The 18,363-nt window shown below is 48.0% G+C and overlaps 1 protein-coding gene across 2 annotated transcripts in view; it reads right to left on the bottom strand.

The window, feature by feature from the left end:
* LOC137426970 (guanylyl cyclase C) overlaps positions 1-18,363 on the bottom strand; it is a 445,743-nt gene that overhangs the window by 356,775 nt on the left and 70,605 nt on the right. For both annotated transcript variants that reach the window (XR_013623586.1, XM_078778805.1), the window contains exons 8-9: positions 11,186-11,324; positions 10,276-10,355 (exon numbers count right to left, since the gene is read on the bottom strand). Coding sequence is in view for 1 of the 2 variants with exons in the window: in XM_078778805.1 (XP_078634931.1) it covers positions 10,276-10,355; positions 11,186-11,324 (219 nt within the window). In the remaining variant the exon portion in view is untranslated. The remainder of the gene's footprint in view (positions 1-10,275; positions 10,356-11,185; positions 11,325-18,363) is intronic.

Raw genomic sequence — 18,363 nt, 5'->3', positions numbered from 1 at the left:
CTTGTTCAGAGTGCCGGCGATAGCTCGCCTTCTCTTTGTGGAAAACACGGTGAGATCCTTAACATCCAACAACTAATGGGACGCAAACGGGGCGCCCAGTTTAGCGGTACACACATTGATGAATCACCCTGCCTGTGATTCACCCATGACAGGTTATAGCTGGGTCGGGATTCAAACCCAGGCTGGACAGTTTAGAGTCAAGTGTGCGTACCTCCAGTCCAGGCCATCCTGCCAACTTGTATGCTGCATACAGGTGAAATATAAAGCGCGAGATATTTTTATATATACTGTATATTTTAAAAAAAAATGGTGTGGTTTTTGGTGGGCTGGAACGGATTAATAGCATTTCAATTCATTTTAATGGGGAAATTTAATTTGAGAAACGAGCAAATTGAGTTACGAGCTCGGTCACAGAACGAATTAAACTCGTAAGTCAAGGTTTCACTGTATATATATATATATATATATATATTGTTGCGGATATGAGGAGTGCATTTTTTTTGATTGTGTGTATTGTAGTGGTAAATTGTTGTGTAACATTGGTTGGATATGGCCCCTCCTGCCTCCAGAGTTGTGTAAAGGAAAAAAGGGCGTCTCGGTAGTTAATTCCATGAAACACCACATTGAAGGACCCGATAAAACCCTTGTTCAGTAGCTTATATCTTATTATGTGTTTTAGAGTAAGGCCTTGTCTTCCATTAGAATAATACTCCATTGCACCGAATCAATTAAGAATAGCTCCCCTTCAATACTTCCATTTCCCAGCCAAACTCTCCATCTGCGGGTAAAGCAGTTCACAAGCGTGGGGTGCACGCCCTCTCATTTTGCTGCTATAGTGAATATGTGCTCCATGCTCTGTTTGAACAGGAGGGGCGGGGTCGCCCGGGAGAGGCAAGCCCAGGGCGCGCCACGAAGGGCGGGGCTGTTCAGCTCCATGCCCAAATAAGAAAACAAGCCCGTGGCTCGCCACGAGGGGCGTGCCGTCGGCGCCATGCCCAAATAAGGAGACAAGCCCGTGGGATTACCATACAAGGTCACGAAACAGAGCACGGGGGAGGAGGGCGGTACCGAAACCGAAGGGGGCGTGTCAGACCCGCGCTGAAGGTTTGGACAGAAGGGTGCGACGATCGCTGGGACAAGCTACACGAGAGATACGGCAGATGAGTCCAGGTGCGTGAGAGGGTTGGCAGTCCAACGGGAGAGAGTTCAGAGTTGCACCGGAGTTGCGTGAGAGATACGAAAAGCCTTTGACAAAGAGCCGCTTCAACCAGCCCCGTTTCAACCCGCCGAGTGACCCTACCGGCGTGCGCTGTAAAGCCGAATACAAGGAGCTGCCGGCGTGCGCTGTAAAGCCAAATACAAGGAGCTGCCGGCTCCTCGCTTCCCGCCCGGAGTGGACCTGCTCGCTGTGCCCTGTGATCCCACCTGCTCATCCCTCCAAACGATTCCTACCCTTCCATCCATTTCCGTACGTGAGTTTGTTCTGTTCGTGCTGTCCTGGGTAGTAAACTAAGTCAGTATAAGCTAGTAATTTGCACTGTGTTACCTGCTTTTTCATGTCCGCTGTAAATACCCGTGACTGCTCTTTTTGCTTATGTGTGTGTAAATAATAAACCCCGTTACTCTTCTGTACGTCTTCTTCTTCCTCTTTGCATTCGTCGTCTTAGTCTTTTCCCGATTGAATAGCGGTGGCGCGATACGGCCAACGTCTGGGTGAATCGGGTAAAAACTGTTCGGCCGCTCGGCCGAACCGAGCCTTCGCTCGACAAACAACATCCATATCAGCGGACCGTAACAATATATATATATATATATATATATATATATATATATATATATATATATATATATATATATATATATATATATATATATATATATATATATATATATATATATATATATATATATATATATATATATATATATTGTTGCGGATATGGGATTTACATCCATCCATATCCGCTTGTAAATATTCCCCTATTTCCTCATCCTTCCCAACTATCCCCAATCCCCCATTCCCTAGTCCCATTTTCTGTAAACAACACTCTGTAGACCCGACCTCCCCCTATTTCCCCCATTAAATGTCGCATCCAGGTCCACCGCATCTCACGTAGACAACTATAGGACATCTTGCTAGTTATTCTTAGTCTATGTCAGTTAAGGACTCGTTTCCATTAATTCTGACTCTTCGTTGCACCAGAATGTGATTGTATGGCACCGTTAGGAAGTTTAGGACCTCCCAATACCTCCCCGCAGCTCTTCCTCACGGTTCAACAACAACAACAACAACAACGGCGGCGGCGGCGCGGGGAGTGTGCGTCCTAACTCCGGCTTGGTTGGTAGGGGGTGTTGGGAGTGCACCATGCCTGTCCAACGAGCCGCCATCGAGCATGTGCTCGACGGGGTTACCAGGTAGGGGCTCGCTGTCAGCTCCTCGTCAAGGGCGGAGCCCGGTAACCCCCGCACCCAATAGAAGCGGCGGACCGATCCCATCTGGGGCGGAGCCAACGAGCCGAGGGCGTGTCACTCCCCGCTGAGCATGCGCAGAAAGAGGGAGGTGACGTCAGATGCGCGCAGAGCTGAAGGAGAAAGGACGCACCCTCCGAGCGCCGAGAGACCTCCCAAAGACTGAGCTGTATCCTGTCCCTGAGCCAAGGTGCACCTTGTGCTATCGACTGCCTGTCCTTCCCTGCCATCAATCCCTGTGTAAGTCAGTCTTGTTCCGTTTGTCTGTGGTCTGTCTGGGATAGATAAGATTGTGTCTAAGTGCCTATCTCTTCTGTGTCTTTACCTCCTTACCTTGTAATCTACCCCTTTTCTCCACCACCAATTATATCCTCCTCCGGAGGTCTTGAGAACTGTACCCCTTGTGTCGTTTCATTTATCCCAGTCGTTGTGTCCTTTCTAAATCATTGATTTAGCATAGCGCGATTTGGTCAACGTCGGGTGGAATCGGGGGGAATTGTTAGGTCGCGGCAATACCACCGCTCGGTAAATAACATCTAATCCGCGATCCGTAACAACTGGTGTCAGGAGTTGGGATTCGAACCTGGGACTAAATTTATTTAGCCCAAATTTTGGACACCAATTGTGTTATTACCACAACCACTGGTGTCGAGGAGTGAGATCGGACCCGAAGCGCGCTTAACGCGCTCAAAATTACAAGTAACCGAAATTTGTTTTGTTTTAAAATAAAAACCCGAATTTTGAAAGTCGCGCTATGGCGGATCAAGACGGCTGGGTTCCGGTAGAGGAGAGTGAGGCAGGGTCGATCCAGGACCAAATTGAGGGACAAGAGGAGAGCGAAGCAGTGAGGGCGGCAGGTTCGCAAAATGGCGTCCTCGCGCACGAGGTTGCGGGCGCGCAAAATGGCGCCTCGCACATGGCTACGGCGGCCGCACCCGCTGCACAAGTGGGAGGGATGGCCCAAATGCAGGCCCTCATGGAGCAATTTATGGTACAAATGCAGGCGTCCCTCAACCTGCAGAAGGACGATATGAGGGCTAATAGTGAGCAAATGAGGGCTGATAGTGAGCGATTGGGTGAGCGATTGGAGGGCCAAATGGGGGCAATGAGGGACGAAGCGAGGGGTACCGGTGAGGGATTAGACAAGAAATTAGAGGGGTTAGACAATGGGATAGAAGGGGTGAAACATGGGTTAATGGGGGTAGAAAACAGAATGGCCGCTCAAGAGAATCAAATGGAAGGGATGAACAAGGGGTTAGAGGGGTTAGAAAACAGTATGGAAGGCAAATTGAGGGACATAAGGGACCAAGCGGAAAGGGAAGTTTAAAAAATGGGGCAGCAGATAGAGGGGGTCAGAATGGGGGTAGAAACTAAATTGGATGCTCACAGGGAGGAAATGGAGCAGATGAGGGTGGCATCTGGGCAGGAGATGCAAGTGATGGGAGAGGAGATCAGAAGAGGTGTGAGTGAGGAGGTCGGAGGAGTGCGCGAGGAGGTGAGGCACTGTAAGGAGCGCATGGAGAAGGAGGTGAGAAAGGGGACTGTAAAATTGCAAGGTGGTATAGAGGAGTTGACGCTGGGAGGAGAACAGCTGACGGAGGGACAAAAAGAACTAACGGAGCAGGTTCAAAGGAACACTGCGGTACTAGGAGGGTTAAAAGCGACACAAAACGACATAAAAAATGACTTGATAGCAACACAGAGGCAATGTCAGATGGTACGTGAGGGACTGACAACGAGGTTGGACGAGGTGACAGAGGTAATGGAGACGAAGGACCGGCAGGTGAGGACGCACATAGAAACGGTCAAGGTGGCCTTAGAGGACGAGCTTGAGGAGGCGCACGAGGAGATGAAGGAGGTGAAGCAGAAATTAGAAGAAGTGGAAGAAGGGGTGAGCGAAATTAAGAAGCGACAGAGAGAGGATAAGAAAGAGATAAAGGAGGAAGTAAAAGTATTGGTCCAAAGTCTGTGTTCGGATCGTGATGATGTGCTCATTAACCGGATGAGGGATTCGCAGGTGATGGAGGAGAAGCGAAGAGAAAGAGGACCCGGTGTAAGTGGTGACCAATATGGTCGTGCGTATGATGCGCCAGGTGATTTAAGAAGCTTGGGGGTCGAGATGGACCCGGGTGTTCGTGAGAGGCCGTTGGTGAAGTGTGCGACAGGTCTGGTGTGCGAAAAAGGAGGTGTGTGAGAAAGTCCGACTCTGGGGTGTGTGAGGAAAAAGTGCGTGCCAAGGAGTGAGGGTGCTGTCGAGAGTGAGTCGGTCGTAGCGCGTGTGCGAGGGAGCACATGGAAGCGCGTAGTGAGGAGTGTTACGGAGGGTGTAAAGGGAGAATGCACGCCTGTGGTGAGTGTTACAGAGGATGTAACGGGAGAGTGTGCGCGAGAAAGGTGTGTAACGGACGGGTGCATGAGGAAAGAGTGCGCTGTCGAGAGTAAGGGTGAGTGCGCTGTCAAGAGTGGAGGTGAGAGTAGTAAGAGTGACACGGAGCGTGAGTTGGTTGTGACAGGTGAGCAAGGATGTACACCTGGAATGAAAGGAAGCACACCTGGAATGGTAGAGCGTGTGTGGGAATGCACGCTGGAATTGGTAGTGAGGCACGTGGTTGGGTGTGCGAGTGAAAGCACACCTGTGATTGTCACAGAGGAGGTGACATAGGAATGGGCGCTAAGAGGTGTGTTGGTGAGGTGTGCGAACAACGAATGTGTGCCAAAGTGTTCGGTGGTCAGGTGTGTGACCAAGTCTGTGAGTGGAATGAGTGTACCTGGGTGTGTTAGAGAAGGTACGACGAGGAGCATGGAAACGGCTGGATGTATGAGCAAGAAAGGGGTAGCGTATGCGTGTAAGCATCCAGGTGAGGCATCGACGGTAACCGGGTTAGCGGTTAGAGCGACTTATAGCCGAATCGGGCCCTCGGTGCGTGCCGGGCTTCGCGTGCCGCGAGAACCAGCGGGGATCCGAGCCACGGCGGGTTCGAAAGGACCGCCGTACGCGATCCACGCTGGGCCTCGCTTTGAACGGCCGCGTCCGTGCTCCACTAGGCGGAGCGGGCAGCCCGATAGGAAGGGTCGTCATGGCGACCACTTTTTGTTGAGGCATTCCGGCAGGTCGAGATCGGGCCATGGGATGGCTCCGTGCCGAGATGGTGCGTGGGACCTCGGCCCGGGTAAACCTCCTTCCCTGCACCGAATGCGGGACGTATCCAGCCGCTGGCACCAAACAACCCGCATTCATGGCTTGGCTGTACGAAGCCGAGCTTTAGAAGTTAAATGGCGCACCGAGAGGCATTAGTAAGTAGACTGTAATGATGAGGATAGTGTTTTGGCCCCAAAAGAGAAAAACAAAATTTGATGATTGGCAAAGGATTGGCAGTAATGATTGGCAGATGATGGGTAGTGATTGGCAAATTTTTGATTTGTTGAAATTTGATGTGCAAAATTGGTAGTGGGAGATGCCCGATGTGGTGGGATGGCAACTCTGTCATCCCTCACAAATGGGGGGCAAATGCGCTATAGATTATGGGGTTTATGGCAGTGAAAACTAGCCCGGGTGGGTTAGGATATTGTGTGTAGGGCCCTAGAAGATGACATTAGGTAACGTTAAGTTTAGATAGTGAATGATACCTGTAGAGGGGACGCAGGTAGATTAGAGTGGATGATAATGATGAGGGAGCGCAATAGTTTAAAGGGACGACTGGGAAGCGCAAGTTTCAGAGGGGAGTAGTTAGATGAGATGATGCTGTGTGAGAACTGGACAGGTGTGTGGAGCAGTGAGGGAGTAGTGAGTGTTGTGGATCAGCGCGAATGCGCTTGGGGGAGAGAAGGGTGCAGGCGGCACCAAGTATGAGAGCACAGGTGTGCAAGTACAGGTGTGTGGAATACATGGAGTATTGGAATGAGTGGTGTGGAGAGAGTTGGAGTAAGTGGTACGGAGTGGTGTGCATGGTGCGAAGGTGTGGATGGGGGAAGAGTGGACCCCTTTTCACGAGTACCCGGGGAGGGTAGTTTAAAGAATAGTTAGAAGGTATAGGTAAATTGTGGTTGGATATTGGCATTTGTGGTGCGGTTGCAGAATGGTATTGTGGATGGGTGCATTGGTGTGGTGAAATTGGCTGGTCGTGTGGCCTGTTAGTATGAGTGTGAATGGTTGGGCACTCCGCCACTGTTAGATGTCGGCCAGGTGAGGCCGCAGGTGGGCTCTGGGAGCCGTTCGTGTCAGTGGGTGCCTGAGGATCCCGGGTGTGGATCGGGCAGCCCGTGCCAGAGAGGGCACTGAGGGGGTGAGAGTGCGAGAGGGCCTTCCCCAGTTAGTTAGGTTAGGGTGAGGAGCAGGTGAGCTCGGTAGGCAACAACAGTGGTGGAGGTGTGCAGGTGGGCGGACCAGCTGGGAGCGTCACACGACCCAGCCACCGAAATTGTGCGGGGGCACCGAGTGATGAATCGGGGGAGTGAGACCCCAACTTGAGAAGCACCACAGTTTGGTCAATGGGAATTGGTTTTTAGAACCCATAGTGTAAGTTGGCCAATGGATTGGCAGGGAAAGACCCCGGGTAATGTAAAGTTGTTAAAGTCATTTAGGAAATAGTTAGGATTGATGAACCTGTCGCACCATACGCAGCCACTTACCTGTGGTGATGATGACTCCACACCTGTGTTCCTTTGTTCTGTGTTGCAGGAAGGGAGAATTGCTGTGTGGATTTGTGAGACGCATCACGGCGTGGATGAGACATTGGGGTGATTCCATCTCTCCCTCTTTAGGAGGGACTGATGATGAATTGGTGATGGCAAATTTTGATGTTGAGTTGGAGATGGCAAATTTTGATGAGAGTTGGAAATGGCAAATTTGATTGGTTAGGAGGGAGAGAAGACGAATTTGGTTTATGGGAGGAACGGGGAAGACAGTAGGGACGTTTGTTGATGTGTAAAGTAGATGTTTATGGGTAGTGTTGTGTTTTGTGGATACCGTAAGGGGTAAGGGAGGGGCAATGTAGGTTACCTGGTGGGGGGGGGGGGGGTGTACGGTAGGAACGTACCTGTCTCACCTGGTTCCCATGTGCCCCCAGTGTGCATTACCTTGTATTGCGTGCACTTTTGCGCCCTTACCACCTTGCTCACTTGTCTTATTTTGTCTCCCACCTCCGAGGATCTGGCTTTGGGGCAGAGAGAGAGGAGAGAGAGGTGTTGGCTCTGCAGTTGTGGGCCTGTACTTCCGCTGCTTGCTGCCTGGATCGATACACCATATGGACCGCAATTTTGGTGGCCACCCACAATGGACCGCAGTTCTTTTGCGGGCAAGCACCACCCGTGGATGGACCTCTGGGTCAACGTGGCACCTATGCCATACAGGTGAACCACTTATAGTTGGCCCCCCTGACGGCCACAATTTAGAAATGGATGCGGTTGGCGCCTTTCTTTATTTTTAAAGAAGCCAGAAGGCCAAGTGCACTCCAGGAAGGCAAGACCAGCGGCAGAACATCGGCCGGCTGCGACACCACCGGTGACCATGGACCCTTAATTGTGCATTTTTATGAACACTTTATTGGTGCACCGGATGGTGCTGACTGTGTGTATGGGGTGGTGCTTTTGGTGCTTGGACGGGGTGCTCTGCACATTATTAAAGGCCGTAGGGCCACAGGGCACTCGTGGGTTGGTGTATCGATGCTGGCATGCGTGCTCTCTCTCTATGCATAACATCTGCATGTGTTCCTCAAAGAACAGGTCCTGGATCGTAGTGTAAATATCAGTCAGTCTTGTGTAAATAATGCTCCCTACCGGCTGTATGTTTAGTTTGAGAATGCTTTCCGCGATTCGGTTATCCTGTGGGTGTGTTTCTGTGAGGAGAAGGGTGCAACGTCGCAGGGGGACATATTTACTCATTTGTGAACATCTGTAAAACTGTCGCACTCAGGGTTGAGTTAATAGTAGAGGGAACTACATCTGAGTGCCACACTAACGTAGGTAAAAATTTATCGGGTCGGAACGCCCCGAGGTAGAGAAGGGTGCAATGTTGCGGATATGGGATTTACATCCATCCATATCCGCTTGTAAATATTCCCCTATTTCCTCATCCTTCCCAACTATCCCCAATCCCCCATTCCCTAGTCCCATTTTCTGTAAACAACACTCTGTAGACCCGACCTCCCCCTCTTTCCCCCATTAAATGTCGCATCCAGGTCCACCGCATCTCAGGTAGACAACTATAGGACATCTTGCTAGTTATTCTTAGTCTATGTCAGTTAAGGACTCGTTTCCATTAATTCTGACTCTTCGTTGCACCAGAATGTGATTGTATGGCACCGTTAGGAAGTTTAGGACCTCCCAATACCTCCCCGCAGCTCTTCCTCATGGTTCAACAACAACAACAACAACAACAACGGCGGCGGCGCGGGGAGTGTGCGTCCTCACTCCGGCTTGGTTGGTAGGGGGTGTTGGGAGTGCACCATGCCTGTCCAACGAGCCGCCATCGAGCATGTGCTCGACGGGGTTACCAGGTAGGGGCTCGCTGTCAGCTCCTCGTCAAGGGCGGAGCCCGGTAACCCCCGCACCCAATAGAAGCGGCAGACCGATCCCATCTGGGGCGGAGCCAACGAGCCGAGGGCGTGTCACTCCCCGCTGAGCATGCGCAGAAAGAGGGAGGTGACGTCAGATGCGCGCAGAGCTGAAGGAGAAAGGACGCACCCTCCGAGCGCCGAGAGACCTCCCAAAGACTGAGCTGTATCCTGTCCCTGAGCCAAGGTGCACCTTGTGCTATCGACTGCCTGTCCTTCCCTGCCATCAATCCCTGTGTAAGTCAGTCTTGTTCCATTTGTCTGTGGTCTGTCTGGGATAGATAAGATTGTGTCTAAGTGCCTATCTCTTCTGTGTCTTTACCTCCTTACCTTGTAATCTACCCCTTTTCTCCACCACCAATTATATCCTCCTCCGGAGGTCTTGAGAACTGTACCTTTTGTGTCGTTTCATTTATCCCAGTCGTTGTGTCCTTTCTAAATCATTGATTTAGCATAGCGCGATTTGGTCAACGTCGGGTGGAATCGGGGGAATTGTTAGGTCGCGGCAATACCACCGCTCGGTAAATAACATGCGATCCGTAACAATATATATATATATATATATGTATAGTTACGGATCGCATGTTATTTACCGAGCGGTGGTATTGCCGCGACCTAACAATTCCCCCCGATTCCACCCGACGTTGACCAAATCGCGCTATGCTAAATCAATGATTATATATACATATATACATATATATATATACATATATATATACATATATATATACATATATATATATATATATATATACATACATACATACATACATACACTATACATTCACTTCCCGGCACTTACTAATGATCCTCTAAAAATTTGAGGAAGATCTGTTCAGCGATCAAAATTAGCCATCTATGTGCGACACTCACACAGAGACAGACAAAGGGCTCTCACATTGTACATCAACAGTACGTGGAGAAGTCTATTATGAAACAGTGATGGGTTATTATTCAAATTTCCAGCTGGGCGTTTCATGTGTTGTTAATGTTGATAATATTCACATTTGATCATTGATGCGAGCCACATTTGATCGGTGATATGGCATCATCCTTTTCTTCTGAACCGCCTCGTTTCTCTTTTTAACTAAACTGAGTTGTGATGTGGAAATGAAAGTATGAAACAACTTTTGAAAAGGGAGAAGATAATCTTTTTGCTTCACGCTACAGCAAAACTGAAGGTTGAAGGAAAACTGATGGAACACGAGCAGTAGTAAAGATATAACATAAGAGGTTGGCACGGCTTTGGATATACCTGTCCATTTTGGAGGAAGAGAATATCAATGTCACCGTCAGCGTCTCCGTTGCGGTCAAAATTCACCATGTGTCCGTTTCCTAAAAACACACAAACCAACGACAGTGTGGTGCTGTGTTATACATTGTTGATGAAAATAGAGATAGTGCATCTTTGTTATATTAGGAGAAACTCACACTATTTTGGAATGTCTCCAGGGGTGGTTGAGGTGGGTATGTGTATGCGGGGTTGCAATGCGTGGGGTGAAATGTGCGGGGGTGCAATGTGCGTTGGTGTAATGTGCGGGGTGCAATGTGCGGGGTGCAATGTGCGGGGTGCAATGTGCGGCAGTGCAATGTTTGGGGATGCAATGTGCTGGGGTGCAATGTGCGGGGGTGCAATGTGCGGGGGTGCAATGTGCGGGGGTGCAATGTGCGGGGGTGCAATGTGCGGGGTGCATTGTACGGGAGTGCAATGTGTGTGGGTGCAATATGCGGGGTGCATTGTACGGGAGTGCAATGTGTGTGGGTGCAATGTGCTGGGGTGCATTTTGTGGGGTGCAATGTGCGGGGTGCAATGTGCAGGGTGCAATGTGTGGGGGTGCAATGTGTGGTGGTGCAATGTGCGGGGGTGCAATGTGCGGTGGTGCAATGTGTGGGGTTGGGTTTGTTTTAAAGCAACGTTTTTTTTGCAATGCTACTTTCACTTCACCCTTAAATTCGTGTAATTGCAATGACAAGCTGCTGTACAGTTATATAAATATTTATGAAGGTAACAATAACAGATTTTATTTTACACAAGTTAGCTTGACATTGCATGTTCATGCAATTCAATCTTAAGACAGAAGTATGAAATGTCACAACAAAAAGGTAGAAAGAAAAGATATTATTGCAGGGGCTACGTGGACGATCAGATTAATTAAATTCCAGACCAAGATAGGAACTGTTCTTCCACAGCATTGTGTCCTTCGTTTCACAATGAATTCTATGCATTGGCGAATTTCTCTGCACAAAGCTTCCGTACAACAAGGCTGTCTCGTAGAAACTGGCCTGTAGCTTGCTCATTGGCATCTACGGGTATAGGGAAGAAGAACCGTGGAGAAACCTGGTTAATATAGAGACCCAAGTTCATCAGTCAGATAGGTGACCATAGAGTGACTTTCCCCATTTACTGGATGTAAACATTACATAAGAATTGTTTCAAGAGTAATATCCTATCCGATGCATTTGTTGGCTTATCAGCAGGAAGCTATTCCTGCAATGATGCTGGTAAAAAAGGGAAATAAATAAATCTATATTGTGTATATATACAGTGCATTCAGAAAGTATTCAGACCCCTTCACTTTTTTCACATTTTGTTATGTTGCAGCCTTATGCTGAAATCGTTTAAATTCATTTTTTCCCTCATCAATCCACACTCAATACCTCATAATGACAAAGAGAAAACAGTATTTTAGAAAGTTTTGCAAACTTATTAAAAAGAAAAAACTTAAATATCACATTGACATAAGTATTCATACCCTTTGCTATGACACTTGAAATTTAGCTCAGGTGCCTCCCATTTCTCTTGATCATCTTTGAGATGTTTCTACACCTTTATTGGATTCCACCTGTGGTAAATTCAATTGATTGGACATGATTTGGAAAGGCACACACCTGTCTATATAAGGTCTCACAGCTGACAATGCATATCAGAGCCAAAACCAAGCCATGAGGTCGAAGGAACTGCCTGCAGAGCTCAGAGACAGGATTGTGTCGAGGCACAGATCTGGGGAAGCCCACAAAAAATCTCTGCTGCATTGAAGGTTTCCAAGAGCACAGTGGCCTCCATAATTCTTAAATGGAAGCAGTTTGGAACAACCAGGACTCTTCCTAGAGCTGGCCGCCCGACCAAACTGAGCAATCGGGGGAGAAGGGCCTTGGTAAGAGAGGTGACCAAGAACACGATGGTCACTCTGGCTGAGCTTCAGAGATCCTGTGTGGAGATGGGAGAAACTTCCAGAAGGACAAACATCACTGCAACATTCCACCGATCTGGGCTTTGTGGCAGAGTGGCCAGACGGAAGCCAAACAGTTCAATCTTGGTTTCATCAGACCACAGAATCTTGTTCACAGTCTGAGAGTCGTTTAGGTGCTTTTTTGCAAACTCCAAGCGGGCTTTCACGTGTCTTTCACTGAGGAGAGGCTTCCGTCTGGCCACTCTGCCAAAAAGCCCAGATCGGTGGAGTGTTGCAGTGATGGTTGTCCTTCTGGAAGTTTCTCCCATCTCCACACAGGATCTCTGAAGCTCAGCCAGAGTGACCATCGGGTTCTTGGTCACCTCTATTACCAAGGCCCTTCTCCCCCGATTGCTCAGTTTGGCCGGGCGGCCAGCTCTAGGAAGAGTCCTGGTTGTTCCAAACTTCTTCCATTTAAGAATTATGGAGGCCACTGTGCTCTTGGGAACCTTCAATGCAGCAGAGATTTTTTTGTGGGCTTCCCCAGATCTGTGCCTCGACACAATCCTGTCTCTGAGCTCTGCAGGCAGTTCCTTTGACCTCATGGCTTGGTTTTTGCTCTGATATGCATTGTCAGCTGTGAGACCTAATATGGACAGGTGTGTGCCTTTCCAAATCATGTCCAATCAATTGAATTTACCACAGGTGGACTCCAATCAAGGTGTAGAAACATCTTAAAGATGATCAAGAGAAATGGGAGGCACCTGAGCTAAATTTCAAGTGTCGTAGCAAAGGGTATGAATACTTATGTCAATGTGATATTTAAGTTTTTGCTTTTTAATAAATTTGCAAAACTTTCTAAAATCCTGTTTTCTCTTTGTCATTATGGGGTATTGAGTGTAGATTGATGAGGGGAAAAATTAATTTAAACGATTTCAGCATAAGGCTGCAACATAACAATATGTGAAAAAAATGAAGGGGTCTGAATACTTTCTGAATGCACTGTATATATACAATATATACCATATATATATCTTGTTAAGGTGGCCGGAGCAGAATCCCGCTCCTGAACACCGAATGTATAGCGAGGATGGGCAGTATGTATACACAAAGAATTAAGTTAAGCACCCCCCCCCCCCCCCCGTTTTTTTACAACCTCGCACATTACAAGTTTGTTGTCGTCAAAACAGTGTAATATACCCATGATATTGCTATATTTTCTGGAGAAGTGATATCATGGTCACATAAAAACATAACAATCATGCCGTTTTCAATATTTTATTCTGAATAATTTAAGGTGAAATTTTTTGGGAATTTTAGGCATATTTTCACCTCAATTTAAGTATGGAGCTATAGGTCCATCACGGACAGTGTGGATGACGTTTATGTTTTCTAACGTACAGTCATTGTTCTGAGAAGACCTCTAGCGATCTTTGCGTCAATAACGTGTGTAGGACCCACGTGATCGTGCTGCACGAGCGATGGGCGTCACAGATGAGTGCACTCATCTGCATTTCATCAATGGATAATTGCTAATGTCATACCAATCATTATTTGATCTCACATACCTTAGAATATATGCCAATGTATACATATACACAAAGAATATATATTAGGGGGTGCTTACCTTAATTCGTTGTGTAGGGGTGCTTAACTTAATTCTTTGTGTATATATATACGAGGTTTACTACGAGGGGTTAACCTCTGTTCGCTCCTGAACTTACCGGACCTGTGGCTGCCGCGCACAAATAACTTCGTGCTTCGCATGTTGCGAATCAGCAACTATGAACGCCGAATGATCCGTCACGCAATAGGTTACCTGTACCACGTAACGGTCCCAATCGGGGAACGCACCGTACCCTTCGACGGTACACCATTTTAGATGGCCGAGCGAATACCGTTGGTAACCTGCCGGAATAATGGTAATGTCGTTACAGCCGATCTTTACTCTGGGTACGAACAATGGTGGATCAATGTCGGAAAAGGCATTCACGGACAGAGAGAAAAGGAAAACGTTTTAACGATTTGATTCATTTTCAAATATTTACAATGTACTGTAATTATTTCAATAGGAAAGAAAAACGGACGAGAAGCCAGAACTTAGCTTATCCTACGCCTTATTATGATTACTACGAATAAACACCACGTCCACATGGGCCCAGCACACTTTCACAGCGAGGGGAGGGGAACGAACAAACAAACGTAGGGAACCTGATAGCACAAAGGATGCTCCGGATTCCTCGCAGCACAGCAGAGTGAAGTCGATTATCAGCACGGACTTGGATAGGTAAGGTCGTGCGCACATGCACCAAGAGAGTGTCCGGCTGCCAGCGGAGAACAATGAACACGTGCAAAACGAGCAAGTTCAAGGCCTCTTTGTCGTGTCCACGTGCAGCGAGAGGGAGCAGGGAGAGTCCGGCCAAGAGAGCAATCACATGCAGAAGCTGAGTGAACCCGGCAGAGAGAGAGAGAGAGACAGGCCCAGAGTCGAATAATCTTGCAGACAAGTGGTAAGTGGTATTAGCTCTTTCACGTGCCTCGATTCAGTGTATACAAAAAAAAAAAAAAAAAAAAAGTGGGTCGAGAGAGAATGGCCAGAGCGAGCAAATGCACGTGTGCTGAGTCACAAAGTCCACTCCCAAGAGAGTGGAGCACACGTGCCCAGTGGGGCGAGAGAACGGCCAGAGAGAGAATCAATACAAGCACGTGTTCGGTCCACAATGTCCAAAAATCAAGAGAGTGCGTGTTCAAAAACCCTTTGTTCTCCCTCGCCAGGGTGGGGCGGTATCTTGGAGGTGCCCTGGTTCCCTATTGGTGGAGCTTGTTACTCCCCCCCACAAGTTCCCCCAAAGTAACTTTCACCCTGATTGGTGGGTTTCTGAGCCTGGACACCATGGTGTGCCTTTGAGCCTGGTGCATTGCCTGGTAAATTATCCCTTATTGGTGGAGGACCTATCTTTCCTTTCCCCAACGCATGACATACTAACCCGAAACAATGGAAAGGGACTAAGATAATGGTCTGCTTTGGAATAACTATTCTAAGGGACCTGTATGGTGGTTGCCATTACTTTTTAGTCGTTTCCCACAACCGCAACAATATATATGATATCTCAGATGCATCAGTGGGGTATAAGTCAGTAAGTGTAATTTGTGGTGGCTCCTGATATTGGGGTTTCCAATGCGTTTAATGTACAACTTGGGTCACAGACCTGCCATGACAAACGAAGTGCATCTTCTTCATTCGTATGCAGCACAAGGCTGTAGGTGGCATCATTTGCTGGGGGCGCAGCTGTGGCACTGATGCAGTGCATCCTTTAGGTTAGAGCAGGACGTTTTCTTTTGTATCAACGAGCGTGACTCGGCGCACTCCGCACACCTCACCACACGTCGTTTCAGAGGGATAGGCATCTTTGACCATTTCGGTGTATTTTGGGTATTCAGTGTCTTTTGGGTATTCATGGTGTTTTAGGTCTTCATGGTGTTTTGGGTCTTCAGTGCCATTTGGATCTTCAGGGTCTTTTTGGATCCTCTGGCCCTTTAAGGGTATTTTGGGTCTTTTGGGTCTTCAGTGTCTTCAGGGGCTTTGGGGTCTTAAGGGTCTTAAGGGTCTTTTGGTTCCTCTGGGTATTTAAGGGTATTTGGGGTATTTTGGTTCTTCGGGGTATTTAATGGTCTTTTGGGTCTTTAAGGGTCTTTGGGGTCTTCTGAGTATTTTGGCTCTTCAGGATGTTTTAGGTCTTCAGGTCTTTTGTATCTTCCGGGTCTTTTGGATCTTCAGGTATTTTGGGTCTTCGGGGTCTTTTGGGTGTTTTGGGTCTTCGGGCTCTCCATGGTATTTTGGGTCTCCGGGGTCTTTTGGGTCTTCAGGGGCTTTTTGGTTTAAGGGTCTTTTGGTTCCTCTGAGGCTTTAAGAATATTTTGGGTATTCGGGGTGTTTTGGGTCTTCGGGGTATTTTGGGTCTTTGGGGTTCTTTTTGGTCTTCAGGGTGTTTTGGGTCTTCCGTGTCTTTTGGGTCTTCAGGGGTCTTTTGGATCCTCTGGGCCTTTATGGGTATTTTGGGTGTTTTGGGTATTTGGGGTATTTTGAGTCTTTGGTGTCTTCAGGGCCATTTGGATCTTCAGGGGCTTTTGGGTCTTTAAGGGTCTTTGTGGTCTTTAGGGTGTTTTGGGTCTTCAGGGTGTTTTGGGTCTTCGGGGTCTTTCGAGTCTTTGGGGTCTTTTGGGTCTTCGGGGTATTTGGGTATTCAGGGTGTTTTGGGTCTTTGGGGTCTTTTGGATCTTCAGTGTATTTTGGGTCTTCAGGTCTCTTGGGTATTCGGGGACATTTGGGTCTTCAGGGTCTTTTGGATCCTTAGGGCCTTTAAGGGTCTTTTGGGTCTTCAGAGTATTTTGGGTCTTTATGGGTATTTTGGGTGTTCAGGGGTATTGGTGATCTTAAGGGTCTTTGGGGACTTAAAGGATCGTTAAAGGTCTGAGGGGTCTCAGCAGTCTAAACGTAATTAAGAGTTCACGGACTGTGTTTTGGGTGTTAATTTTAATTGAAGATGAATAAGACGTTTTGGTCGCAAATAAACAAACATAACCACATAAGTTTTCTCTATTATAAGAAGATAGTCGAGGCTCGTGGAAGAGTTGGATTAGTACACTAAATGGATCACCCATCAGGACACAATCCTAACCCCAACACCACTAGCAGAGTTGAAGGCCAAGTTCAATGCAGACTTGGACAATCAAAGGGTGTGGGGAGGAATGAGGGGCAACGGAGGATGCATGTGGTGGTCAAGATGGATGCAAAATAAACTATCAGGAGGGAAAACTGGACATTTGGAAGGAGGAGGGATTGGGGTGTGTGCCGGCAAATGCTCGCCTACTCTTCACAAAGGACGCCGTGTGACCTTCAGTGCTCACCCTCTAATGCGAGGAAATGGGAAGCCCGACCTAACACCCACCCAAGCAATGGCGCACACATTGTCGACTTCCCCTGCATGCGAAACCAATCGGATAGTTTCTATAGTCAGATTGGAATTCAAACCCAGACTACGCAGCACAATTGTACTACCTCCCGCACTATCCTATCAGACGTAAATATGTACTATGACCTTTGAACTTTGCACTATGCACCTTGATTTGGGCTGAAGAGCAATGATGTATGAAAAGTAGAAGTGGAGGAAATAGAGAAAGGTGACTAAGTGGGCTGCATGTCAGTACCTGGGATCAAATTAGTAGTTATTTATTATCCTCGAGTGTTCTATAGATCCTTTTGTGTTCTTGCGCGTTCTAATTTATTATGCTTTTGGGCCTCAGCATCAGGTGTGGCCTCTCCTGGGCAGACCATATATCAAAGGTGTGCTCCAGAGCCAGGTACAGACAGGGCATTCTCCATCATACAAGACTTCCACAGCAAATGTGAACTTCTCATGGACGTCAAGACCTTTGTCTGTAGCTCAGTTTATCAACCCAGCCACTGCAGGTGCTGCTTCTGCTTCTGCTTCAACCAGGCCTGGCTGCTGTGGATTCCGAAGCGATCATAATCATCTGCATCTCCCAGAAGGAAGGAGGCACAGGGCCGAGCTTTTAGTGGGGCAACATGCATGATGCAGAGAATAGACCGAAGTGTTTACTTTTGGTTCAGTGCCAACACTTGCACTACTGTACTATATGACCAGCTGATCAATAGTACAGACAGGCCCACTTGAAATTCATCTCAAATGGCAGCCATTAAAAATATATATAGCACCTATGGCCAAGGCCTTCAAGATCATTGGAATCTCCCGTGAAGGTCTTAGGGACATCATTTTCACCTCCACAGACAGGTTGGTGATCTCTTTGTTTTCTACCACCTCCTTTCTGGTCTTGCACCCTCTGGCCATGCTCTACCCCCACCTGAAGGTTTCAGCAGGGAGCACATGGTCGACCAGAAATCCCCCTCCGGGGAAACTCCCATAATCCAGAAACTCCGCTCACTCATTTGTTCCCCTTTTCTCCCACCTATGGAATCAAGTTCCATATTCTGTTCGATCTCATTCTTCCCTCCAGGCAGGGCCAGACATAGGGGCAGGCAACCAAGGCAATAGCCTGTGGCGCCTGGCTCGGGAGGGATGGGGGTTGGGGTATGGGGGTATCAGACGCCAAGCTCGGCGTGCGCCCGCCAAAAACCTATAACAAGGAAATGT

Source organism: Myxine glutinosa, chromosome 5 (genome assembly GCF_964187855.1).
Source record: "Myxine glutinosa chromosome 5, kmMyxGlut1.1, whole genome shotgun sequence".
Classification (NCBI taxonomy): domain Eukaryota; kingdom Metazoa; phylum Chordata; class Myxini; order Myxiniformes; family Myxinidae; genus Myxine; species Myxine glutinosa.
The sequence above is the reverse complement of the archived record's forward strand: the minus strand, read 5'-3'. Positions and strand labels throughout refer to the sequence as shown.